This window comes from Ptychodera flava, chromosome 4 (genome assembly GCF_041260155.1).
Source record: "Ptychodera flava strain L36383 chromosome 4, AS_Pfla_20210202, whole genome shotgun sequence".
In the NCBI taxonomy this organism is placed as follows: Eukaryota; Metazoa; Hemichordata; class Enteropneusta; family Ptychoderidae; genus Ptychodera; species Ptychodera flava.
This window is the reverse complement of record NC_091931.1, coordinates 44,149,909-44,177,626: the sequence shown is the minus strand read 5'-3', so window position 1 is coordinate 44,177,626 and position 27,718 is coordinate 44,149,909. Positions and strand designations below refer to the sequence as shown.

The window sequence follows — 27,718 nt, the reverse complement described above, 5'->3', positions numbered from 1 at the left end:
TATGAAATCCATGTCAACATTGATCCTTCTGTTCCTAACAGTTACAGTATCACAGCAACACTTTTTGGTCATGGAAATTTAAAATTCAATCCTTGCTCTGATTGGTGAAAGGGGGTAAAACAGTTAAGTAAAGTTTGTTTAGTAGCCTTTGTATTCTGATTCTGCATCCCTATCTTTCAAGTTCAAATTGTTGCAACACTGCCACATTTGTTTCTATTCTAATTGCAATGATGTGCTAATTAGTTGTAATCCCTTGTCACACTGGGCTGTCAATTAACTGATCACCTCAAGTAATTAAGTTGATGTTTTTGATTCAGCCGTGACATCTCCATGGATATCTACAAAACATACCTGCATCATTTGGGGGGGGGGGGGGGGGTGAAGCATAACCGGTATATTATATCGCTATTATAACAGCTGAAAGTATACTATCTCATACGAGAAATCTGGGCTCCCATGTGGGCACTACCTGACATGCATGCTGATGATATGCAGTTTTTATGAGCCTTGAGTTGTCAATCATAGCAATCTTGCATTGATGTACATTCCTTTGTGAAACTTTTGACTTGTGTTCATCGACGCTGCCTCAGCCTCTAAACAAAACATAGGTTGTTCAGTGGGTTTTACAGTAAATGCATTTTGTTCATTATTCATGAAGATAACTGTTACCTTGCAGATTTTTTGAAAGAATCAGTTACAATATTACGATAATCACTTTTACACAGCAAAAACTGTTTTCCACTAGTTTACAATTTCTTTATATATGCTTTGACAAGTTGTGGTCTGTTTTGTGCAGGCCATTATATCATATATCCTACATTGGGATTTTGGCAGATGGTCAAAAAGTCTGGTCTGACTCCGCCTGATATCTTCCATGTCAATAACCACTGACGTGGTTTATCACATGTCATTAGATAAATTTACCCAGTACGAGGCTGGCTCTGTTGCTCGGTAGCATAGGATGAAATTTACATGAGCATAAATTATCTAACTTGCCACTGTGGACTTTTATAGGTTAAACTGTAGTATGCAGGTCATTGATATTTTGAGCCTAATATCAGCTGATTGTATGGCAACAAAGGACTGCTACTGCGTATGTGTATACACACAATGGCTTCCTTCACATACTATGAGATAAACTTGTTACATAGCAAACACAGTATTTATTTGATAGTTCTAACACTGCAGTGTTATTGCTATTCAAAGTATTCATTACCAATTTGATAATGATTTGGTATTAACGTTTATATTTTGATTGCCGTACATAATGATCCACACTAAAGCTAGGCTACTGTGTGACGGGGCAGGATTTGATCATTTTGTTACTTTTATATATACAGGATCCACGACGCGCCATATGGTGATGGTATGGGAGCAACAGCCGAGAGCCTGCAGTTTGATCATGATAATAAACTTGAGTTTGTGGATCGTAAAAGTCCAAAATGCTTTCAAGCATCAATTCCTTTCATTCAGATGGTAAAACTTTAAGATTACAGAATTTCACTGTTGATTCATGAAGTTGAGAGGATTAACTGAATTTATACTCTTTGCATAGCCATGGCACTGCTTACCTCACCCCTATGATAGTAGCAATGCAATCTTTCTAGAAACAGATTCCTTTGTACTTCATGGGTTGCATGCTGTTACGACCCAAAGTAACTATTAAAGAGTATTGCACACACAGCTTTTGCCTCAGCTCGCAAATTTAGTGAATATATATGAGAAGATAAATTCTTCTAACTATCAAACTGTAAATCAACATACATCAAATCAGAGACTGATTGCTGTATTTTCTGGAGTCTCTCACAGACCCTTGCTGGCTACACGCACTCTGGATGGTTCAACTTGGTTCAGCTGGCTGGCATAGACAGTGACCTTGCCAGTTACACCAGCTCCCTGAGCCAGGCTGCCATCCACAGTGTGCAGCAAGCTGGGGTTGTGTGAGAGAAAGTTATTTTCCTGTTCGGCAGGTCCAAGTCCTGACATCTAGGAAAGACTGTGGGAGGTCTGACTACTGGTATTGAAACCAATTTGCCTGTAGGAAAATCTGGCGGTGAAAAGCTCAAACATATTTTAAAGAAAGTTATAAAGTCAAATTGATTAGAGAGAGTGGCTGTCAGTCTTGCCTTTACTGTTGTTTATGTTCAGATGAAACTAATATTTTCAGGATTTGCATGGTACCTGTTGATATAGCCTCCTGTTATATAGCCTTACAAAGAATGCATATTACCTTCATGTGATCCTTTTCATCAGTGAATGGTCGACAAAGTGGAAATTTGCATGTACCTATATGTTAAACAAGTGGATGGCAAGCCTTGGAATAAATATAGATAAGTGAACAATTAGACTAGACATATGTCAATGATCTGTCTAAGTTGGTCTGTTGGTGATATAATCCCTGACAGGGACTTTTAAATACCAGTGATGCTTTGTATTCAAGAAAATAAATTACAGATTATTTTTAGGAGCTGTAGCAGTGATTGGTTGTATACAAATTTGCAAATGTAAAAAAAGTTTGAAGTGTTTCTAATTATTAGGGGAAGTATGCACACAGATTAAACAAATACTTTTGAAGTGAGTACAATGTCTGCATATTTGTGGCACAGACAAGAACACTCAATATCATGACATATATACTAGATACCATGCATTTGCATGCATGTTGTTTCATACTCCAAGATGATTTCACATAAACTTCAGTGATGATGAGAGACGTGTGGTAAACTAGACTACTTTGAAGAAGATATTATTTTTAGACTAAATGCAAATGAGAATATCTAGTCTTTGATTACACTGTGCCTGTAAATTATATTGCATCAGTATTTGATGTCCTAGTATCATACATTTGTATGCTATGATCTTATCATGGCAATGGGTTTTTACCGCGGCCTGATTTCTTCTAGGCTACTTGATTTTCAAATTTCTGGCAAACTTTCAGTTGAGTACACTGCTTGTATTTTTTACATGTATTCTTGTCCTAGCTGGTCATAAAAATCAACAATTTGCAGTGAAAAATGGCATTTGGTTCTGTTGATATTATGAAAATATTCTGAATGTGGATCACTCAAGTACGCCACCTATTATCAAATGAAAATCTGTCAAAAATTTGAAATTTAAGTAAAATCTTGGATGGAAGTTCGTGTTTCTTTTCAAGGCCTCTAATTTATTCCTACAGGTAAGGATGACAGGTGTTCTTGAATAATTTACACCGCAGGAAAGAGCGTGGGAGGAAGTTTCTAGTCTGGGTGTACTTAAGGACATCATAGAAATCAAAATGATAAAATGCAAATTCCAGATTACACCAGCTCTTTATTTACATAGACTATCAAACAAACAGCTTACCTGCATTGTCACAGTCACAAAACTTACATGTAAGTCATACTTTTGAAGCATTTTTTTACCCATTACTCATCAATAAAAGGAAATTATTGCAGTCTGTTTATAAATATGGATACACTTTATAGCTGTGATTTGCTGTTTCTTTCAAATGGGGACGTATACGCTTTGAGCCACTGATTCAATTTAAGTGGCTTTTCAAGCTGAATACATTAAAGTTTAATGCTGTTACCATGCCTCTGTCCATACACCTGCACATAACAAATTGATGAACAAAATTTCAAAAATCCATACCTAAACATTTTCTTGAGCCAATTACTGACACCTGACACTTAAACGTCATGTTTTCATTTGTTTATTGTTATTTACTTGTTTTGGTGGGGTTGTCATGAACAATTAACGAAGTGCAAATAAAATGTACAAATTAATGTAAACATTGTACGAAAGTAATAACTTGGGAATATGGGAAGAGCAAAGTAATTTCACAAAATATTGGAATTAGTAAAATTGCATGCAATTGCCATATTGAGTTACCTACTATGAATGCTAATCTGTTAATATCTGCAAACACGCGCTGTTAATATCTATTCTATGATGACTCTGTACCATTGATGACAATTTTAAAGTGTGAAACAAATAAAGCAATCAATAAACTTTAATGCAGATTTTCTTCAATAATTAGCTACATCGAACAATAGCAAAAACAAAAGGTTGTAAAATGCAATATTAATGTCTGAGTGTTATTTTTAGTTTGCATTCATGCTATGCTGAACCGTTTTTTGTTAAAGTTGTTCTAGTTTGATGGTTAAAATCCGTTTTGTACAGTGTTCAGTGAACCAGAAAGCTAATGTTAGCTACCAATCCATCCATCCATCAATCAATCAACAGATATGTCTCGATTTGACTAACTTCATCATCGATGTTTTACTTTCATCTTTGTCCATTCATCTGTCATGCGCATTGATCAAACCATCTATCTAGTTTATACAAATTAAATACACCTCTAATTAGAAAGTTGGTGTACACTAGGCTTCTTCTTTGCATACGGGTTTAACATGTGTAAGTATTTTTACTGGTACTCTACATTGGGAGCTAATTGCTACCAGCAGGGCATTATTTCAAATACACATGAAGGCCATACATTGTAGTTGTGTAATTCTTTTTAGCATAGACTTTTAGCAATGCAGTAATAAATGGATTATTCCATCCCAGACTTATGCAAATTTAATGAACCAAAAATTTCAATGAGATTATAAAGGTCATGCGAAATTGGATCTTCTGTTTTTTGTTCATGTCGTCTCAATGTTGTTGATTGCATTGTGTTTGTAGCTAGCTTTTTTATGAATTCAACGATGTGCATACCCCCACTAACATGTTTTATTAGTCTAATGGATAGTGTCCAGGGTATGTGTGGATGTGTAGGGTGGTTGAAGTAAGCAGTATAAAGCTAAATTCCAAGAGCATGTTTCTACTTGCATTGCTGGGCAATTAAGATGTAAATTACAATTAAAGAGACCATGTATGAGAGGACAGTAAAACTTGCATGTTATGATAATTCCAATGCTTGGCAGATTTTTCAATGCATTATGCAGTTTTACTCAAGACATCCATACAAAAAAGTAAGTGAATTAGAATACAGCATCTCAGTAAAGACGCTGTGCAACATTTCAAAATTATTTCAAATGTAAAGTACAATCTCTGAAGTACAAACTATACTATATTCCACCCTGTGTTTAATGATAGTCTCAAGAACATAGACCAAGTGACAGTTTCTGGGAGATAGCACCTTTATGATTCAAAGCTCAGCTTTAAGAAAATCTTGTGAATTGGCTTTTTAAATATTGTTATTAAAATACTGTTATTTTGATGTTAAAAATTGTTTCCAGAACTTGATTTGAAGTACTGCATGACACTCCAAATTTTAAGCATTGCTGTATCCTTTTTGAGTTATCAGAGAAAGATTTATGATTCTGCATGAAACGGTTTAGTATTAGATTTCAAAGGGAAGCAAATTAACATTATCAAGTTGTAACTAATGTATGGTTTATGTTTTTATTGAAAGAAATCTTTCTTTGATATTTATAGTATTATCAGAAGTATGGGGATGTTAGTTAGAAATATTTGATGGAGTTAAAAAGGCACAACAATACTGGGAAGATTTCCTATGAAACATATTTATCAAGTATTGACAGTTTAGCTCAATCATGATAACAGTATTAATATTCAATAACTGCATCAGACAGCAACACTGTCTGGCCAAATCATGGATTGCTTGGTTAGCTGGAAGGTTTTCAGAGTGTTTGAAGTTTGCACAGCAGGTGTCAGAAAGCTACGGTGTAGAATTATTATTAAACTGACATTTACTTTCAAAATGTTCTTCCTGGAAAATGCTTGAACGTTCTTCCTCAACCTCGTGAAATACTTTGTCCGGAATAAAATAAAAAATGCATAGGCTCTAGCTCTTAATGACAGAGATACATTAGCTTGTCTGGTAGCCACGGTTACTGATTGAAAGCACTTCCACAGCAGCCTTCAACAGTGCAAGCGTCATTAAAGTCATCAAATGAAACAAAGCCAAGATATATTGCAAAACATGCTAATCACAGGGTTTGGCATTGTGATCAAAATGAATACAAATTATGAGATAGTAACCATTGTTGCTTAGAAGTCTTTCATTTCCTTGGTATTTTTCACATTGATGGGATATGAATACATGTTATTGAGGGCCAATCATAGTACCCAATGTCTGTCATTAATGACTGATTTTGTCACGGTTTGGTGAAATATGGTACAAATTCAATCATTTCGACTGATTTAAAATTTTGGGAGGATTTCCAAAACTGAACAATCATTATCAATACTGAAAGAATGATGGATAATGAAACCATCATCACATGAAGCCCTATGATATTCCCTGATAAAACAATTTTAGGTGATTTCATATATCCATAGTAATTGTGCACGGTGTTAATAGCTGGATGACTGATGAATTGACTAGCTATGCACTAAATTTGGCCAGTCATTTTCTCTCAAAATTATTTCAACCAGTGGGAAAATTACACCTGCAAACTCCTCCTCCTTCAGTGGCCACCCATTTATGACAACATTGGCAAAATCAACACCAGTATATTTATATTGAATGGAAATGGAGTTGTGCTAGCATATATCTGAAATTGGAATATGAATCATTTGATGGGAATGATTCAGGGTTGATTTCCACACACACCCTTTCACTTTGCTTTGATATAAATGTCAGTGCTTTCCTGGTATTGGGAATGTTAAAAAAAACACATTTGAATGTGAGACTCACACAGGCATAGCAACCATACAACAACCCTCTTTGCGTCGGTTTCCATGGAAACCGATTCTTAGCTATCGTTCACAAACGCCATTTACTCACTTTAAATAGTACAGTCGGCCCTCTGTTGTTAATTTGGCTTGCCATCCCGACTCCAGAGATCTGTTGATTTCCGCTAGAACGTTTTGCTTCCCCTCCATGGGAATCTCTGGGAATATTCCGTGGAGATGTGCCCGCGGTGTACTTGTAACACAGCCTGAACACTGGACACGTCGACGTTACATTTCCAAAAGAACAGGACGAATGTAGAGCTCAGAAAAATATCATATCTGCATCGGGTCGGATTTCTACCAATTAGATCACACGGGGCAGCAGCTGCGGGTGAAGAAAAGAGTCAGATGCTAACAGGTTGCTGTTTCGGTGTACGTGCGAAAAAATGGAAAGTATTCTCCCATGCACGATCAACCGCTGCCAGTGCCTATGCCTCGGGATTAGTATAGAAAAGCCGAGAAAGCCTGTACGGGAGAGAAAGAAAAAGCGTTGGTGTTGATTGTAATTGCAAGCACTTGTGAAACGTGGAGCAAGCTTCTCGATTGTATGTGGACGTCAAAAGAAATTAATTCGACACCTTGCCTCGTCTGTTATGACGAAAATGTTGCATGAATAAAGCAAGGTTCGTCTTTCAATGAGAAACTTTACCGGGCTTGTAATATTCTTGTATCGGCCCTGGAAAATAATGTTTAACCGTCATACTTGCATTCCAATGACAATCGCTACGTCATGTATTTGCGCTTTAATGATGTCCGCAGCTTGTGAAAATACCAAAAGCGTTGAAAAGTGCGCGATAAACAGCATAATCGGCAAGGGGGCTTGGCACAATACCGAGGAAACTATGACAGAATGCGAATGTGGCTTCTGAAGCCATAGAACTCCTCGCACCGCATACAGCGAAACAAAATACAGATTTATCACGCAGATTTTGCGGTTTTCAAAGTACCTCTAGCGCTTCAGTTGACTTATCGATAGCCTTACCTATTAAACACTTCACTTCAGAGTTATCAGACCTGTCAGCAGCTGTCAAAACTGCGGGAAACGCATCTCCCGGTTCCACTGTAAACGAAGTCCTATGTTTCCCAATACTAGAGTTTCGAATGTCAGGTGACCCCACTGTGCGCGATGCATTGTGGGCTGGGCCAAAGGTCAAGTGGGCATAAACCCAGTTGCGTAACCATAGCTGTTCACACAATAGAACGTAAACAATAATACGGAAGTTCAGTCGGCTCCGCTTCGCCAGGTAAGTTATCGATTATTTTCCAGATTTCCTTCACCATTTAACTTTGTAGCACTTATTCTCGACAGTGCAGTTCACTCATAACTTACAAAGCGATAATTTTCAGCTTAAAATAACAAAAAAATCTCCGATCCAAGCTGCCGATCGCCGTGGCGGGAATATTTGTAGTCTCCGCGGCACCAATTTATTGGTGGCCCTATAGTTACGTATTACCAAACGGGCATTTTAACGTTTATTTTGTTATACAGGAGGCCTATATACACCGTTTTACCTAATTTTTTTTACAATATTTAGCTGAAACTAAGTACGGCCGGCGTTATCTGCTATGGCAAATGACAAACTGACATTAAAACGCTCTCTCTCTCTCTCTCTCTCTCTCTCTCTCAGGAATAATGGATGAAATAACTTATGAAACCATCAGCATGTGGCGTGTTGACGCATTGAAGGACTTCCTCAGAAAACGAAACCTGAAAATAGCCGGACGGAAGGTTGAATTGGTTGCCCGTGTCTTTTCTGCTATTGAACAAAAACTTCCTATTGCTCCGACAGCCTCTGAACTGGCATCAGAAAATGACAAGTATGTGCAGTCACTCTTAACTCTTCCTGAATCAAGAGGCGTCTTGCCTGATCCTTTGACACTGTGTGATGGTTGGATTGGAGAAGCTGCTGGCATGGAAATGTGGCCTCCTATTTTCCTCAGTGATATCACCATGTATATAATGGCTGATCATCCAGGCAACGATGTCACTTTGCAAAAGCGCCTTTTAAATGAGTATAAAGAGGGCAAGGCTTATCGACTGTATGAAGGAGGTTGGCTAAAAGAAATTTATTTAAATAACATTTCTGAAGACTCAGAATACTGTTTCATGAAAGCAAAATGTTGCCACACGATGAAGATCAACGATACGCTTCATACTGTCTGGATATGCGCCCACAAGGACTCTGGTGACATTAAAAGTGCATACTGCTCCTGTACCGCAGGGTAAGCTACGCTAAAATATGTCATACCAGCAATTATATACATACATATATATATTAATATATAATATATATATATATATATATATATATATATATATATATATATATATATATATATATATATATATATATATATATATATATATAACACCCTATATATAATAAATAAACAGATTACTTCAAGTACACAAGTACAAAGTAATGAAATCTATTACTTAAGTTTCATGCACCTTGCAATCCTCAGATAGAGGATTGCTAGATGCAAACTTAAGTAATAGATTTCATTACTTTGTACTTGTGTACTTGAAGTAATCTGTTTATTTATTATATATATAGGGTATATATATATATATATATATATATATATATATATATATATATATATATATATATATATATATATATATATATATATATATATATATGTATGTATGTATGTATGTGTGTGTGTGTGTGTGTGTGTTCTTGTTCTCCTCTATTATTTATCTCATGAATCCATTCCTTTTGTCATTACAATTTAATATTAAGTTGTAGTAGTAGTTAATTTGTAACTTAAATTTTGGCACGACCTAATAATATAATGCATAAATTGATAACTAATGAAAAAACGTTGAGTGGACAGGCTCGGGCCTAATTAGACATACGAAATTGAAAATCATTTTATTTAAAATAAAGACATAGATATTGACCTTCACTTATTTTTCTGCAGAGTCTACTCTTCATGGTTTAATTGGGATAGCTTTAATATATAGTGTGAATAAAAAAACACTATGTTTGTTTTCCAGACTTGGTTGCTCGTGCATACACGTCACAGCTATGTTCTTTCGTATAGAAGCTGCAGTGAGAACTGGTCAAACCAACTTCGCCTGCACATCAAAACTATGCCAGTGGAACATACCACCCAAAGGGAAGACAAGATCAAGCCAATGCGAGTTCGGGATATGAACTTCAAGGCTGCTAAATTTAACAAGGTAATTTCCTGTATTGTAAGATCTACCATATAGTAGAGGGTCCCCCTCTACTGTCTATGGTTCTACTGAGATACTTGATTAGACTGCGAGACACAGTCGTGTCAATACCGCCAACCACCTTGCGGAGGTGTGGAGCATCCGCACATGACTGTCTCACAGTCACAGTCTGATGTATGATCAATTGATTAACTGTCAGAGAAAAATTCACGATATGATTAAAGTCAAGTGACTATTTTTATCTTTCTTGATACCTGTACATTATAGCGAGTCATGACTGTAAAATTCCCTGCATTGCTTAAAATTGTCGTTTTTCTTTGAAATATAGATGCAGTCAGACCCTCGTCGATGTCACGAGGAAACTCTTCGATCCGGTCAAGGAAAAGCACCGAGAGAACAACGATGAAAAAAGACGTAGACTTTTCAATGGTTACGAACTGTCGCTCCTAATGGATGCTACGAAGCACTGTTTGATAAATTGCCAGAGGATCAAAGCTCAGAATCCGACATCGTCATTGATACTTTAGCGATAGACGAGCCCCCTTGTACACTCATCGGTGACCCCCATCCACCAGATGAAAATATCATATTAAAGTTGGCAGAATCCAGTGCTACCAAGGAAGAGTTTCTGACAAATCTCGCCAGTACTTCGTTTAATGATTATGATGTGCAATCATTGAAGGGGGACGGTTGGTCAAGCTGAAAATACTACGTGGGTGAAACAACGCAAAGGACGAATCACTGCCTCTGTTTTCTATTCTGTGTACACGAAAATGAACACAGTTAAAAAAGAAACTCATTGTAACGTTGATAATCTCTTAAAATCTGTCATGGGAAATTCACCTTCCTTATCCAGTATACCAGCTATCAAACATGGCCTAAGTCTAGAACCAGAAGCAAAGAAAAAGTATATCGAAGTCATGAAAAGTCATGAGAGTTTTCGTCACAGGGAGTGTGGTTTATTCATAGACAAAGGGAGACCTTTCCTTGGTGCGTCACCTGATCTCGTTGTTAGCTGTAAGTGTTGTGGATCAGGTGTATTTGAATGCAAATGTCCCTATACGATTCGGCATGAATGTCCATCAGTTGCCAATGTTGATTACCTCGTTACAGGCGAAAATGGTACTGTCCAATTAAAGAAGAATCACCAATATTATGCTCAGATTCAAGGCCAGATGGCTTTGAGTAGTTCTCCATGGTGCGACTTCATGATATTCACTTACGTTGGATATCATTTACAACGTGTATATTTTGATCATGGATACTGGTGTGAGATATTGTTAAATTTAGAGTACTTTTTTTATAATTATATAGTTTTGGAGTTAGTTTGTAAAAAAGGCACATCGATCGCTGCACTGAAAAGGATCACTGATAGCGAGTAAGCCGGTATAAAATTGAGCAGGGGGAGTCTTTTATCTGAATAATATTTTTGATATCTATCTATGAGAACCACAATCCCAGCCGATCTAGAGGTTTAGTTACATGAAAATACGTTCTATCAGTATGAGTAGCGTCAGTGTCACGTGATAACCAGATGTCGAGTACGTGTACGAAAGCAGTAAAACTTAATTCTTTAGATGAAGCTCGTTTCTTTGAGGAAATAAGTTCACTTAAAATTATGCCATTTGATTTATTTCTAAATACTTTGTGTCCTGGATACTTCTAGCTAAAACTACAAATTTCATATAAGTCATCCAGGACAGCACCAGAATACCACACAAAAATAGCCATTGCCGTGCTCTATATCGGGTTTTAATCAGATTGATTTTACATTCATGTCTTTCTAAACTCTAATGATCGCGAAGGGAAAGCTTTCTCAGTTTGACCAATGCTGGAATAAGTTGGTGGAGAAAAACACGGACATCACATGTTTAGAAAGAGAGTATTTTGCAGTTTAATTCCATTCTTCGAGTCATATAGACTGATCTGTACATAGTAATAGTTGGTTAATGTTAAATAAAAGAAAGTAAACATTAATTAAACCAAATTCACATTCTGTTGAATTTTTTTTTCTGTTTATACATATATGGAAAACCTCCATATAATTACACAATAGCAGAATGCACGCTTTGTATCCAAGTGGCATTCCAACAAATACAAGTTCATGTACACAACTTTGGATAAAGATTACAGATAGCAGCACATATTACAACAACGTCATCGGCTTTATCTAGCAAAGTAATCGGCATTTCATTTTTTAATATCCGAAACGTTTTAAGTCTACGTATTGCTTTTTCAATAAATATACGCAAATTAGCAATTTCCTTTGTTTTTGTGATCTCTTGTTTGGTCATCTGAGAACTGCCGCGTTTCCCAGGGGGTATAGATAAACGACAGTTACGAACAAGGAGATCTTCTGCAATTGTAAACCCCCTATCTGCCATCACTTCGTCATTATATTCAAGCATATCGTAAAACCCTGACTCTCTTGTGAGGTGAACGTCCGATGTACGACCACCCCACGCCTGAGAGACAAAGTTAAACGTGCCACAAGGCATAATGGAAAGTAGAAATTTGATGGTTTGATGATGCTTGTACTCTGAAAATGTTGCAGCACGTGAGAGAGGGTCACTTGGGGTTTCAATGAAAACTTCAGTACAATCGATTATGTGTCTGATATTTTGTATTTAGGTGAATTGAATTTGATTGGTAAATGTTAAAGTGCAATTTTTTTAGAAGGATTGTAGATGTGAAATATAAGTTCCCTTGAAAAAATCTAACTCGAGTATAAATTATTTTGCTGAGACTTCCTATACTAATACCGAAACGTCAGCCAAATCAACATTGACACTACCAAGTTTCAGTCTCATGAGGGTTAATAGGAACTCGTCCCTTGGTTTCAATACACGATGTGGCCCTCATTTTTTCGGTTTACTACTTAATCTCTGAACTTTTGATGAACATATGCAAGGTCCATGCCAATATGTAATTTTTGAAACGTTCTCACCGAGAACCTCATCAAACAAAAAGTCAAATGTTTTGCGGTTTGGTAGACCTGTGAACGCCTTTACTTTAATATCGCTTTGTAAATTTGTGTGACTGAATGGGTGACGTTCTTTATATGAGAGTTTCTGTTTCAAAGTTTTGATTTCTTTTTTGAGAATACCATTACATTGTTTTAAAGTTTTTATTTGAATGTTCCTATTGTAAATGTCCTGCTTACAAATTTCGTTGTCACACCTAGTACTGTCGACATCTTCTGAATAGCAGTAGTCGTGTCCGTGCACTGTGTGTTGTTCAGGCAGTTGTTCACCGGCATTGTCTCGGTAGTTGGAATTTCGGCGCCGGTCACTGGAAATGCACTCGAGACGGGTAAGGTGGCTTCGTCAGAGGCAGGCTCGGGTTTCATAAAGTCCCTCGATAGTACATACCCGCAAAGTCTTGATCTCTTGGCAGGCAATGGCTCATTTATCCTTTGCATTGGAGGCTTTCTCATGGACTGTGGCTTTGCACTGATGTCGTATCCAAGATGTAATACTGGATCTGGGTTTTCATTTGTAGGTCTTTTATCGGGGAAGTGATTCGAACAAACTCTCGAATAGCGGTTTGGTGTCCAATTATTCCCCTTCTGATCCTGTCGATTTACTAGCTTTTGCCACCTGAGCCTTCCTGCCATGTCACCAACCTCTGTTGGAAATGGATAGAGGACAAATGGTGGCGGACAAACACAGCGGCTCTGACCCAGCTTGCATTGGTGTACGGTGCAAATTTCACGCATCCATTTCTCTAATTTAGCGCCGCTATTGGCGCAGCTGATGACAGCACAATTCCTGTGACCTGGCATTCTAAAAACAACAACAGAGAAATAAATAACATTAAAATAAAAATACACAATCACAATCAAGTCTTTGAAATTAATAATGACTCGTATATTTATAAAATAATTATCAAGGAATTCGTTTTTATTATCAAAGCACTGACCGTTAGTTTACAAACAACAAGTACCCCAGGGCCTTACTATCTCTCCTGCCTAGACCGCATTTGCTGCAAATCGTATGCGTTTGCCATGACCACGGTCCAGAGACTGTGCCATAGCAGATAACGCCGGCCGTACTTAGTTTCAGCTAAATATTGTAAAAAAATTAGGTAAAACGGTGTATATAGGCCTCCTGTATAACAAAATAAACGTTAAAATGCCCGTTTGGTAATACGGAACTATAGGGCCACCAATAAATTGTTGCCGCGGTGACTACAAATATTCCCGCCACGGCGATCGGCAGCCGCGGTCGGCTAATATTTTTGGATCGGAGATTTTTTTGTTATTTTTAGCTGAAAATTATCGCTTTGTAAGTTATGAGTGAAATGCCCTGTCGAGAATAAGTGCTACAAAGTTAAATGGTGAAGGAAATCTGGAAAATAATCGATAACTTACCTGGCGAAGCGGAGCCGACTGAACTTCCGTATTATTGTTTACGTTCTATTGTGTGAACAGCTATGGTTACGCAACTGGGTTTATGCCCACTTGACCTTTGGCCCAGCCCACAATGCATCGCGCACAGTGGGGTCACCTGACATTCGAAACTCTTGTATACTACTGCTGGATCGTCCACTGCACCTCAAAGTATTGAGTTCAGTCTCGTTATGGCGTCGGGAGATTTGCATAACAAAAGAGTGAAACCCGGAAGAGGCAGGTCAGGTCGAATTAAGTTGTGATCACATGTGTTACACCTGACACACTCGTCCTCCAGCTGTGACTGAGGCAAGACTGGCTAGTTGTGGACGTACGTGGAAAGTTTACGACGTCTTGCTGCAATAAACGTTTGAAGAAACCCAGTTTACAGGTAATGGGACATATGTATATATCGCTCAAATAAACATCATCACAATGATATATGATATGTGAACATCTTTTGTTTTTTTTTCCATCTGTGTTCCTAGGCACCAGAGGTATACTGCAAAGGAAGATATGACCGACTGCTATTTAGTCACAAATTTAATATTTTGGTTTTGGATCCTCCAAGTGATCTATCTGCCGTGCAATGTCTTTGCCGCAACATCTCCGACAAGACCTATCAAGCTGCACTTTCCACAACAAAACCGACCGAACTCAAATGGGTACACGTACAGAACAGAGTACTTCAAACAAAAGGTACAGTAATCGCAGACGTACATCCTGCAAATTTGGGGGCGTGATCAGCAATATGTGACCTTTCCTCGGTGTGGTATGATTTGTTCGTGAAAGTGCACAATGTTAAACTTTCTGGACGTCTTGTTGACTTCTTCAGAGACCATAACCAGGCAAAATCATGGCCCTCTTCACTAATAAACTATATCTGTACATATTATGACGAAATTACAAACTTTCGAGTTTACTAGGGTATAAATCACTTTATGTTATCACGGCAAATATCTTCTCAACGATGGTTTGACCAAATGCTTGTAAATTTGACGTGCAGGTCAGATTTGTATTTTTTACAAATTGATAATAATTTATGTATTGAGATTGTTTTTCGTTGTTGGTCGAAATAATCAAAACAGATTGTGTAATTGCTTGGACTTACTTTGAAGCCAGGGCCTGGGAGTGTTCTGTATAGTCAGGTTTTGTTCACATTATGTCAAGCCACTGTTGGTTTGATTATTCCACATTATGGCAATAGCTGTTATAAAGAACCATCATATTTTCCATATTCAGCACTATGTGTGAAATTGTAACCAGAGATGTTAGTTGAAGGTTTGAACAAAATTAGAATTTGGAGAGGGAAATGAAAAACTGTTCACAACTGTACTTCTTCAACGGATTACTCCAGCCCACTAGTTTTTTCCTATCCTTACTCCCCATCAAAAACCTCTCCACTTCTCTTCTCCCACTAAAAAACTCTCCACTACCCTCCACCCAACCTAGCTCTGCGTGGCAAGGCTGTGTGTTACCGGCGTTATATGGCCTCCCACCAGGGCCGTATATCGCCGGTAACACACAGCCCTGCCACGCAGAGCTATACACCCAACCATGATGGTACCCTCTGTACCATGTGCCAAACAAATAAATCATATACCCCTACCCTTCCACCAGGCTTTTTTTTCCAAGTTACTTTCTGAACAAAAGAATGAAGTGTCCCCATTACTAAGGAGAAAACTTGTTTATCACTCATTTCTGACCCAATTATGCAGGAATAAATTGCCCTCCTTCCCACCAAGAAATTCCTTGTGAATGCCTTTCTATTATGAACAGCTTTGTTGGTTGCCTCGATTGGCTGATGTGGGCCTTGAAATAAAATTAATATTTCTACATCCATCAATATCAATGAGCATTGTCATTATTCATGTCTTGCCAATTATGAGGTGACTGTAATATATGCTGATGATAATTTTTGTTTTGCTGATCAAAAAAAAAATTACAGTAAAATTTTGGTTTCAAATTCTTCAGTGTTCTCACAATACTGATTCTTACAAATGAATTCTTTCAGTTGAAATGCAGTGGTATTTTTTTGTGTTGTACCATTGTTGATTATGCAAATTAGCTCTATATGAATCATGGATTTTCTTGACACAAAAACATTTTCTGAAATTAAAGGACAAAATATTGGGGAAATTGACAAGCTTTTCATGCCAATTGATATTTCAGGTTGATCACTTTAACTTTGTCAATGAAGACATCTATTCTCAGAGATACTTGATATCTGATAAGTACTGGGATGCCAATGGCAGTGCTCCTATATTTTTCTACGCAGGAAATGAAGGAGACATTACCTGGTTCTGTAACAACACTGTATGTTAAGTTATATATTTCAAATATTATTATCCTAAGATCGGGAATTATATTTTTAAATCTCTTCATTTTGTGAGCATGGATATTTCCTTTCATTTCTGTATCCTGTTAGAAAAGAGAGACCTTGGACTATCAGATATGACCTCAAAAAATTTCCTGTTTAAAGGAATTACATGATGTTTTCCGGTTGGCAACAAAAGACTTAAGAACTTGAATGATAAAAATTCAACTGAGTTACTCAGGATGTCTGTTTCCCACACTCACCATCAGATAATTTGTTGATAATTTTTTTTAATGGCGAGCTCTCTACTTTTTCATAAATTGTCTTTCTAATGATCACTTGGGTTTGAAACTTTTGTAACCTCAGTGTTTGCTCTTGATGTATCTCCTATCTTTATACTGCAACACAGAACCTAATCAAAGGTGCAGTTTACTCAGCATTTGAATCGTATCAAGTTTTCAAACCAGATAAAATATTTTATCACTTTAACAAGTCTCTTATTTCTTTTTGTCTAAGGATGTGTTTTTTGTTTCCATTGGTATTATACATTATTTGAAGTATTAGTATATTCATTTGCAGAAAATCTCCACCATATATAAAAATTTTAATATTCCAGTTTGTTTTCAAAATTTGTCGATGAATAATGAACAATTTTGAAGTGAAAACTTTTTTGAAGAATCACATTACTCTGATAATGCTAATGATAAACAATTGTTATCATAACTTTGCTGCAGGCATTTGCTCAAGGTTAAGTAGCCATTGTGAAACGTTTCTTGTTACTGTAGGGATTTATGTGGGATATTGCCCCAGAATTCAAGGCTATGCTAGTATTTGCAGAGCACAGATATTATGGTGAGTCTCTGCCCTATGGTAACGACTCTTACAAGGTGAGTGTGAACTACATGTTGTGAAAATGGGCTGCCAGTGTAACAATTATCTCACAAGATTGTCCGTAATTGGTCAGTTTTTACCTCCCATTTGCCATACATATATGGCAGTTGGGAGGTTATATGGTTGAAAAAAGTCTGTATGTGAGATGTCTGTCTGTATGTATGTATGTATGTATGTATGTATGTTAGTATGTATGTATGGATGTCTGTCCGTCCAACGCAAAAACTCACGAACCGCTGCACGTATTAAGCTGATTTTTAGTGTAGTGATGCCATATATGGTGTAGATGTGCCGTTGTTAAAATGAACATTTTAGTCTCATAGATATGCAAATAAGGTAGAAAAAACGGCGAAAATGGTCAAAAATCAATAACTCAGGAATTACTCATCTGATCATTGTCATATTTGGGTTTTAGGTACCTTAGGCCCAACTCATTTAAACATATAGATTTGATGTCAATATTTGATGCTTTCTATTTTTAATGAATTTTTTCTTTCTTTTTTGCCATTTTAGTAAAAAATCTTTTGCTCTAATACCAATGGTCAGATCGCTTTAAAATTTGGCGCGCAGGTGCCTTGTGATAACTCAAAATAGAATTCATCAAAATTATGGCAAAATTTGCATATTTGTATTTTGGGGCAATTTTTGTCATTTTTGGTTAAAAAATCTTTGAAACTGTGTATGCCATTACTTTCTAATTGGGTGTGCAAGTTCCTAGGAGTGACCTGAAGATGACTCTGTGAACTCAAGCTGAAATTTGCAAATTTTGTGGTACTTTTTGCCATGCTTTCAAATTTGGTACATAGGTGAAATGTAGTAGGTCATTCATTCAAAGTCAAGTACTGCCTGTGTGAATGAGCAGATTATGATTGTGCTGTTCCAGGCTGAGGTGCTATTTATAGGAATGATGCAATGTTAGACGTTAATTGATGTTTTAACTGAATTTGACTTACATTGTATGTAACTCTTGTACTGTATAAACCCTATCAATTCACCCAGAAAAAAATAATTAATATGATTTTAAATATTGAATTAATTAGGAAATCAACAAAGCCAAAATAATTTTAGTGTAGAATTATTAGAAAGTTCTAATCTTATAGCACTTTTTTTATAGCAACTTTTTTGACAGTTCATAGTGAAATGCTTACCATCTTGGAGGATTAAAACATGTAAAGGCAACTTTCCTGAATCCCAACTTTGACACATTCTGAACCGTCATATATTGTGCTCTGTATGTTATCTAAAAGAAATTGCTCATAATAGTTTGTCATGATAGGTTGGTCAAATAAATAGAGATAGAGAAAGTTCCAATTTCCATTTATGGTTGACTTGGTAAGGATAAAATAAAATTACTTTTTGAGGAAAAAAATAGAGTGGTCAATTAAAAGAGTGGTTAAAGGGGTAGGGTTTTTATGGTAAAGCTGGGCTGTAAGATTCCTCATGTGCTATTTATAGCAATTATGCAATCTGTGTAAACAGTGCAATGAAAGTGTTACATGATTCCTTATAATGCTTTTGATGACCTTGAACTTCTTAAGTTGCAAACATTTGTCTCTTCTGTGTGCTTTCTCTGAGTACCTACAGGCTCAACTTATTCAACAGAACTTACTTGCAATGTTAATTTGAAAGTTAAAATGTGCTTGGTTAATAGGATGAAAATACTGATAAAGATATCCAGCTGAAGATTCTTTACAACCTGACAGATATGCTGTTTTTTTATGACATAAATCTTGATAAGCAAGTCTTGTTTACTTTAAGTAGAATGTAATTAATTCTTGTTTATATTATTATAAGCAGTAGTATCAAGTTGAACAAGCTGATATTGACAAGTTGGTCGACTGTTAGAGGTTAAAAGCTGTAAAAATAAATGTATGCATGTATGCATGTCTATCTGTTTGTCTGTCTGTCTGTCTGTCTGTCTGTATGTATGTATGTATGTTAGTTAGTATGTGCGGATGTATGTCCGTCCACATTAAAAACTCCTAAATCGCAGCACCTACCATCGTAGTATTTGGTGGACAGATGCATCCAGGGGTGGAGATGTGCATCTGTTGAAATAAACATGTCAAAGTCAAAAATATGCAAATGAAGGGGAAGAAAGGAAAAATCCTGCAAATTACTAAAACCCTGTAGCCACTGGCCAGATTTGGTTGAAACTTGGTATGCAGGCTCTTTATAGTGACTTAAGTTACATTTCTTCAAATTGTGGTGAAATTTTGAAAGTTGTATTTTTTGGGCGATTTTCCTGTTTTTTTTGTCAAAAAATCTTCTTTTCTGAAAGCGCTCATCCCATGCCCTTGATAACATGTATGTATGATCCTAGGGTTGGCCTTTGTCAGATTTGTTCAAATTGTGGTGAAATTTTCATATTTGTATTTTTGGGGCAATTTTTCCCATTTTTTGTCAAAAAATCATTTTCTCCCAAAGTATTTGTTGGATTGCTGTAAAAAATGATAGTCTTGATCCTAGGGTTGTTTTCTGTCAGATGTGTAAAAGTCATTGAGAGATAGAGCATTTCATATTGCTGGGGAATAAGATTAATTTGGACTTGCAATGGAAGATTAGTCAACCTGTAAGAATGCAATGTCATGTGTGTACTGGTACTTAGTATCTTTGTAAAATGGGAGGACAGTGTCATTGACACTATTTTTTATAATGCTAATCAGTGAATTTGTGTGACAGTTATGAGTATTTTATAGCCCAAATCAACGTATAATGTATTCCGAAGGACTGCAGATGAAGTCCAATTAGTGAAATCATTCAGTGATGCGTAAATTTATATTATGCACTAAGGTACCTCATCAGAAAATATTGGTGAGCAACCAACCAGGGCTCTGTTACTGTAAGTTGTGATGGAAAACTGTATACAAAAAAAACACAGAAAGAAGTCACGGCTTGTAAGCACAGTGTGACCAGCCCAAAGAGACTTACACATTTTGGTTTTTCTATTTTTTAATTTTCCCCTTTTCACACAACCGTCAATTACTTCCATTGAATAATTAGAGTAAAATTAACAAGATGTGTTGGGTTTGTCCTAGGGTGTGAAATATTCGTACGTCATTGGCAGTCATTTCAAAGAGGAAAATAGGTGAATTAACTGACAACTGACGTCATTCAAGTTATCTTAGTCACAGTGAGAGATTTTAAACCTGTGAATTGTGAGGCATACCTGATGTTGTCACAGTTCCACACCATCTTAATGTCATAAAAAAGAAAATCTGAAGATGTTGAATTATTTATATTACAATTTGTACGGGTGAATGACCTGCTGTCCTGAAATTAATGTATAGGTTAGTGGAGAATAGCCGTTACACGAAATGAATATTCAATATTTTTCATGACAGAGACCGATTTGCTGCTATTATTTACTTGCTAAGTAATATTTATTGTCCAGAATATAATAGCTGTGAAGTTTGTCAAAACCCAATTTGTATAATTCAGTTTATTTTCAAATTAGAATTTTCTGTGATGAAAATAAACATCTTCCTCCAAAAAATTGTACAGGCTCTTTAAATGAAATAGTAAAGTGTATAACAAACATAAGTATGAATATTGAAAATCATAAGTATTATCTAATTGTCAGAGACAAACATAAATACAAATTTTAAAAATCATGCATAGTAATTAATTGTTATAGTCATAATTAATTATAATTAATTTATTATCTGATTACTGCAAATGTCTCTATGAAAATCACAAGGAAACAAAATATTTTGAATTCAAAGTTTGTGCTCCTTTGTGGAAAGACAATGATGGATCTTTGCTTTAACTGTGGGCACTTTGGCAATTAATGTGCCCTTTGTGAAGGATTTCTGAATTTTTTTATTCAATTGAGGAATTTTTGAATTTTTTAAGAAGTCAGCCTTTTACTCCACAAGTAATGTGTAGCATTTTTTAGTGACAGAGACTTTGAGTCTTCAGTTAGGAATTGCCACAGTGGGTACACTGCACTTCAGGAAGACAGCGATCTATTTTATTGGTAATAACAAAGTGCATTTTAAATTTCTTGACAGGATCCTGCACATTTGGGATACTTGACTTCAGAGCAGGCATTGGCTGACTTTGCTACGTTGATAGTACACATGAAGGCAACTATCCCTGGTGCAGCTGAGAGTCCAGTCATAGCCTTTGGTGGTTCCTATGGTGGTATGTTGGCAGCCTGGTTCAGAATGAAATACCCAAACATTGTTGTAGGGTATGTAAGATACATCATTTCTCTCAACCATGGAATGTTTTTAACACTGCAGATGCCAAAATGTCTCTTGGTGAATTTGCATATTCATAGAGCTTGTTTTTTTAAACATTAACCTTTTTTTTGTTTTCTTTTCATCTAGTCACTGCCACTTGACCTTTTTCTTTCAATTTTAGGATATTACGAGTAAAGGTTTCAATTGTTTACTGCAAACAAATATTTAATTCACAAAGGGGAAAGTAACCATTATGTCTGTCACAGTAATAGCAACATTGAAACTTTCCTGATTCGGTAATGCTGTGCTCTTTGTATCAACAAACTGGCAATGTGCAAGTAAAGTGTAGTCAATACCAATCACACTTTTATAATTCATGTATTTCTCTACAATATACTAAATCTTTCTTAAAAAATTATGTGAGGATCATCATAAAAAATATGGACATCTTGTATATCTCTGTTTTTGCATATTCATAATGATAATTTTCCAACTCTCTTGAGTGTGAGTGTTTCCATTTATATTTCATTGTATCTTCATATTCAGAGCCCTGGCTGCATCCGCCCCAATATGGCAATTCCCTGGACTCGCACCATGCAACACCTTTGTTTCCAAAGTGACTCAGGATTTCAAAGCTGCAGGGAAGGAGTGTCCCAAGTCGATTCGCAGATCATGGGATGTGCTGAATAAAATGAAAGATTCAGGTACAATTTTAACATGATAATTGCGTATAATTATTATTGATAATTATTTATAATAATGCCCTGCTTTCATGCAACAGGAAATTGATCGAGCTGTTTCTTTACACCTTGCTAGGAAAGATGAAGGAAATAAACACTTTTACACAGAAAGTGGCTCTGTGGGAATTTGAGACACACAATGAACATTGCCATTGATGGATTACTTTCAGTTTATTATGAGATCTCATGAGGTTTTGATGTCCAATATAATGTACTTGTTAGTTTCCAAACAAATGAAACATTTTGGTCGATTTTCATATAATAGGATCACAACAGTATCTCTGTAGTTTTACCAAAAGTAACAACTTTTGTGTAAAACGCCCAGTTTGGCAAGATATCTAATGTCCCGGCCACACAAAATCTGCACAGAAAGATGTTGATAGAGAATCATTGTAAGGAAGTCTGACAAGCAGCACAGAATTCTCTGAATGTCTTGCTTGAAGTTAAGATTAATGTATCAGTGTACTGTATTGAAAATGATATTTTGCAAAATTAAGCGCTATTTGTGATGGAAACTGTGTGATATTAGCATGAACATCAATCCTTCTAAAGTTTGCTGTCTCTTCAGCTTGTTAATTTATAAGCACTAAGTGTCCAGCGGAGGGAACGGAATTGTTTAAAAAAGTTTACAACACAAATTGGATGTTGATGGTTAAAAAGAGTACTTTTTCGACATCTCTGAAAAAATGGAAAATATGAAAAAGATAATTAAATCTCAATGTAAAGATGAATGCTTGTGGAAAGTGCTTTTTAATTTGTTTTGTTGTTGTGCAGTAGGGTACTAGTACATTGGCAAAGGACATAGTAGGCTAATTAAACAATATCAGGGACATAGTAGGCTAATTAAACAATGTCATGTGCTCATCTTGACATTTAAGACTAGATAGGTCAAGTTAAATTAGACATGCTCAAACTGAAGGTGGATGATCTGATTTGTAGGTTTTTCATCTTTAGGGTTTCTTTAAAAGCTCTACTTCCATCAGGTTTCCTTTCATTCATATTGGAATTAGAAGAGTACGACTGTTTTAGAATTGCTTCACCAATTTACAAATCAGAAAGTACAAGTGGTGTGTGTGTTAAGGAAGCATTTGATGTATTTTGCTATCAGAGTACAGCTAACAGTTTCGAAGGAAGTCCTGATTTCCAAAAACGTAAATGGCAAACTTGACATGAAGATCACATGTAAAAAGTTAATTCCTACTGTAGCTTTGTGTGTGTGTGCACTTTTCTTTTTCAGAAAAAGATCGTGTATGGTTGACAGAGACTTTCAAAGTTTGTGATCCATTGAAGACTGCAGCAGATGTGGATGTGCTGGCAAGCTGGTTGTCCGAACTTGGGGAAATCTTGCCATGGTGGATTATCCGTATCCGCATCATTCTTGGAACCACTCCCGGCATGGCCTATCAATGTAAGTCTGTGAAATTTATCAACTTTATCAGCAGCACTTTCTAATTTCTAAATCGTACAGGGCCAATTTTCATTGATATACTGTACACATTGCATATTCACTATTCCTATGATTAATACTTTACGACTAGCAGGCAGTATTTGAAGCAATTTGACTACATTTTGAAACAAAGTATGTATGTGAAATTTATCAGGTAAGGTACACTGAAATTTGTCAGAGTATATTACACTGATTTTCATTAACATTGACAATTTCATGCGTTGTTTTCATCACAGGTCATATGCTCTCACCTGTCGGACAGCACCGTTCCTGATAAGGAGTTGCTAGGCAACATAGCCCAGGGAGTGAACATCTACTACAACTACACAGGTCAGGTGACCAAATGTTTCAACACTTCCCAAACGGCTGTCGGCAGTCTAGGTGACATGGGATGGTCGTATCAGGTATACTGTAGAATGTCAATTGCAATATTTAAGTTTACATCCTGTTATTGCAGGTTTTTAATCAAGTATCTTTGTACAGAACTAATTAGAATGGAGATGTTTCTATAATAAATAAAGACACTCTACCATCTGTTAATGTTCATGTTTTCTTCCCGGTTATACGAGAGTACGAGCTATAATAGCAGCACAGTTCTTTCTTTTTATTTGAAATTCCAAGATGAAATTTGTCATCATGAAAATTGGAAAACAGAAAATAGTTCTTGTACATGAATGAAGACCTGAACAAAGTAACCAATGAGGGTAGTTACCACTAAATGGACAGTTTTCTTGATACTCTGCTGTTATTGCTCTGATTCTCTGATGATGATACCCAAAATAGTATCAACTATTATGCCCTTTTTCATATCAATTTGAATGACAAGAAAAAAAAGATGCAGTAATTGTGCTCAGTTTGTTTGCAAAATTTTCTTGTCAGCTCCAGAACTCTCAATCTTCTTCCAATATTGCCATCTGCTGTGATTTTGTTTCAAAAGTAATCCTCTTGTGACTTGACGCATCCTAGACAATAATGTACTCTTACCCATTGCTTTATAGTCAAAGAATTATACTTGATAATTGTGTGTTGGTATCTATAACTGAAGTGGGCTGTTAAGTGCTCCAATGTAAAAGTCATGCTTCTTTTTTATCACGCCGTTTCTGTTTGCTTGTTTTACCACCACCAGTGCATCAATATATGTACCTCTGTGAAACAGGTCTGGGTACATCACCGTAAAAATCACAGCTTATGAATTGGTTCCCATGTTCTCTTTCATGTCTTTCAATTTGATAAGTTTGTTGGTTTCAACACCTCCAGTGCACTTATAAACCATCATCCAAAATGTAACCTTTGACCTCACAGGCCTGCTCTGAGATGGTGATGCCATATTGTGCTGATGGTATCAATGACATGTTTCCGCCATCACCATGGGACTTTGAAGCCTACGCCAAAAACTGTGAGCAGCAATGGGGTGTCAGACCAAGACAAAACTGGACAAAAATTATATATGGTGGGAAAGACATCAAAGCTGCAAGCAACATTATTTTCAGGTAAAGTTTCAAAGAGCTAGGTGTAAAATATTTATTATAAAGGAATAGAGCACATACATGTACTGTAGACTACTTCTTCCCAACCCAATATTCCTGTGTAGGTCTTACAGTTCATGAAAAAAAGGAATTTATTAGAATTTTCTGAAGAATGGCGTAATTTCCATTTGTTTTTGTCCTATTGGATGTACTTCTTCAATCTTGAGAAGTATATGAACTTGGCTATGTATAGTACATGCAATCGCAATGGACTTCTTGGTAACACATTAGCAATGTAACATTCCAGGTTTTCCGTTTGACTATGATCCATATTATAATCAAAGTTTACTGAGAGGAAACTATTCCCTCAAAAGAAAAACCATGGAAGATGATGAACAGCTGTTGGATGCCAGCAGCAAAACGTCCATGCGCATTGAACATTAGCTGGCTTTCAAATCCTTTAAATACAAATTACCATAGAGTTTCATGTTTCAAAATCTGATTGTACCGGCTTTACTATAACCTTCTTCTCATCCAGCAATGGTGAACTTGACCCATGGTCCGAAGGTGGAGTGCTGAAGTCTCTTTCTGAGTCCCTGGTTGCCATAGTGATCAAGGATGGTGCTCACCATCTTGATCTGAGATCTAGCAACAAGGATGATCCTCCATCAGTCGTGAAAGCCAGACAACAAGAGAAAAGATATTATGAGGGAATGGATCAAGAACACTAAGTAATATTTATGGTATTAAGGACACATATTTCTATCAACAGAGTATTTTTAAGAATTTTATGGAAAACTATATAACTATGCAGTTGAATTTTTAATAGCAACTTTGAATTGTACTGGTATGAATTTTACAATGTGCTTCATGATCAATATGCATGAAGCCAAGATTTCCATTTCATCAGAATATCCCTTCAAAGGTGTACGAATGCCAGTCTGAAGAATGCATTAAAATGCTGATGTCTATATGTACATGTACTACAGAAACAGCCTCAAATTCATAAGTGTTTGCCTTTAAAAGGAACTCAGGAAAATCATCATCAACGCTGGAACTATCTCTAATTTACAATTTTATGATTGCCTTAAAGCTGCATAATCCTCATTTGTGGTGCGTTTGCAATCAAGGGTCCTTTGCCTTTCATGCCAACATTTTACAGAGATTTTACACATGGTAAATCTATATTTGTTAGCCAATAATGTTTGTGGTATGTGTGCTGTGTAGTTTTGCCCAAATAAGCAATGAAATCTTCTTAATTTGAGTGGTATTACAATCTTTTTTCAATAATATCAATTCCAAGAAGGCACTAAAGGTAATAAACTCTGTGTCAGCACAGAGAGAAGACTCAGTAACCAGGTATATATGGGGGACCAACATCATTGGGGAAATTTGATTTGTTGTCAGTTCATTGTTAGGAATGTAATCCTTTTACTAACAGCTACCAAGAATCCTATAAACATTACTATTATTAAAATATTGTTAATTGAAATTATTTTCTACTTCAGTTTGTCAAGTAAGAGGCTGAAATGTTGTACCTGTAAAATCATGCTAAGCATTAACATGTTTTGTGTCACAACTTGTAGTACCTTGAAGAAAATGTTTGTTGACTTCTTCATTACTTAATGTAATTCAAGGCACCAGGAAGGTGTTTTTATCAAATTGTGCTATGTACTTTTGAGCCTGTACAGAATTTACAAAACCAGTAACAGAGGTAGGGAATCTAGAATGCAAAATTTACTGAGATCTGGTAACAAAGCATAACACAAAACTGTTGACTCTCCTGCAATTACTTCTCCAGGTACTGGGTAGAATTAATCATTGTTGGTCACTGGTGACCCAAAATTCCACATTTGTCAGAGTGAGTGAGAAATTATGACTGGTACTTGGAAAAGCTGCATCCCTGTGTACTGGCCATGCTACAGCAGCATTAAATAAATAAATAAATATTAAAATCCTGCAACATCCAATTTCTTGGTAACAGCTTGTTAATTTTTTCATGTCTGCAATTGTGACCTTGACTGAAAGACCTCAAGAAGGGATCTATATCCAATTTCAGAAAAAAAGCTATTTGACCTTGAGCATGGTGCACCTATCACTGGCACATTGAAGAGCAAAAAGGTAACATCATTACTGATGAACGCTGCACACAGCTGCTTTGAAATCTACTCCATTAAAGGTCACTTCTCTAAGGATGTTTAAAGCCTGCTTGTGATGTACCCATCTATCAAACTCCTTCAAAGAAATATCAAGGGAATTCCATTAGTCACAGCCAAGCTTACATGGTGCTCCTACAATTTTAAATGGCATGAAATCAGTCAACAACTAAGACAGGCAGATCGTCTATGTAGCCAACACGAACACAAACTGTCTGATACCGGCTACCAAATACTATGAAAAATAGTA

The 27,718-nt window shown here is 36.3% G+C and overlaps 2 protein-coding genes across 3 annotated transcripts in view; one reads left to right on the top strand and one right to left on the bottom strand.

The window, feature by feature from the left end:
• The window catches only part of LOC139131901 (FERM and PDZ domain-containing protein 4-like), an 88,947-nt gene extending 81,171 nt beyond the window's left edge, over window positions 1-7,776 (bottom strand). Inside the window, exons 1-2 of one of the 2 annotated variants that reach the window (XM_070698211.1) lie at window positions 7,667-7,776; window positions 6,737-7,149 (exon numbers count right to left, since the gene is read on the bottom strand). The gene's annotated coding sequence lies outside the window, so the exon portion shown is untranslated. The remainder of the gene's footprint in view (window positions 1-6,736; window positions 7,150-7,666) is intronic. The other variant, XM_070698212.1, reaches the window with a different exon arrangement.
• Window positions 7,777-14,520: 6,744 nt separating this feature from the next.
• On the top strand, window positions 14,521-27,282 carry LOC139131897 (lysosomal Pro-X carboxypeptidase-like). The gene is given in 12 exon segments (XM_070698206.1): window positions 14,521-14,655; window positions 14,753-14,963; window positions 16,437-16,580; window positions 17,367-17,468; window positions 21,486-21,667; window positions 22,206-22,363; window positions 23,637-23,726; window positions 23,729-23,764; window positions 23,767-23,807; window positions 24,083-24,250; window positions 25,149-25,336; window positions 25,851-27,282. Coding segments are annotated over 11 exon segments (1,485 nt in total). The 5' UTR covers window positions 14,521-14,655; window positions 14,753-14,780; the 3' UTR covers window positions 26,044-27,282.
• The last annotated feature ends 436 nt before the right edge of the window (window positions 27,283-27,718 follow it).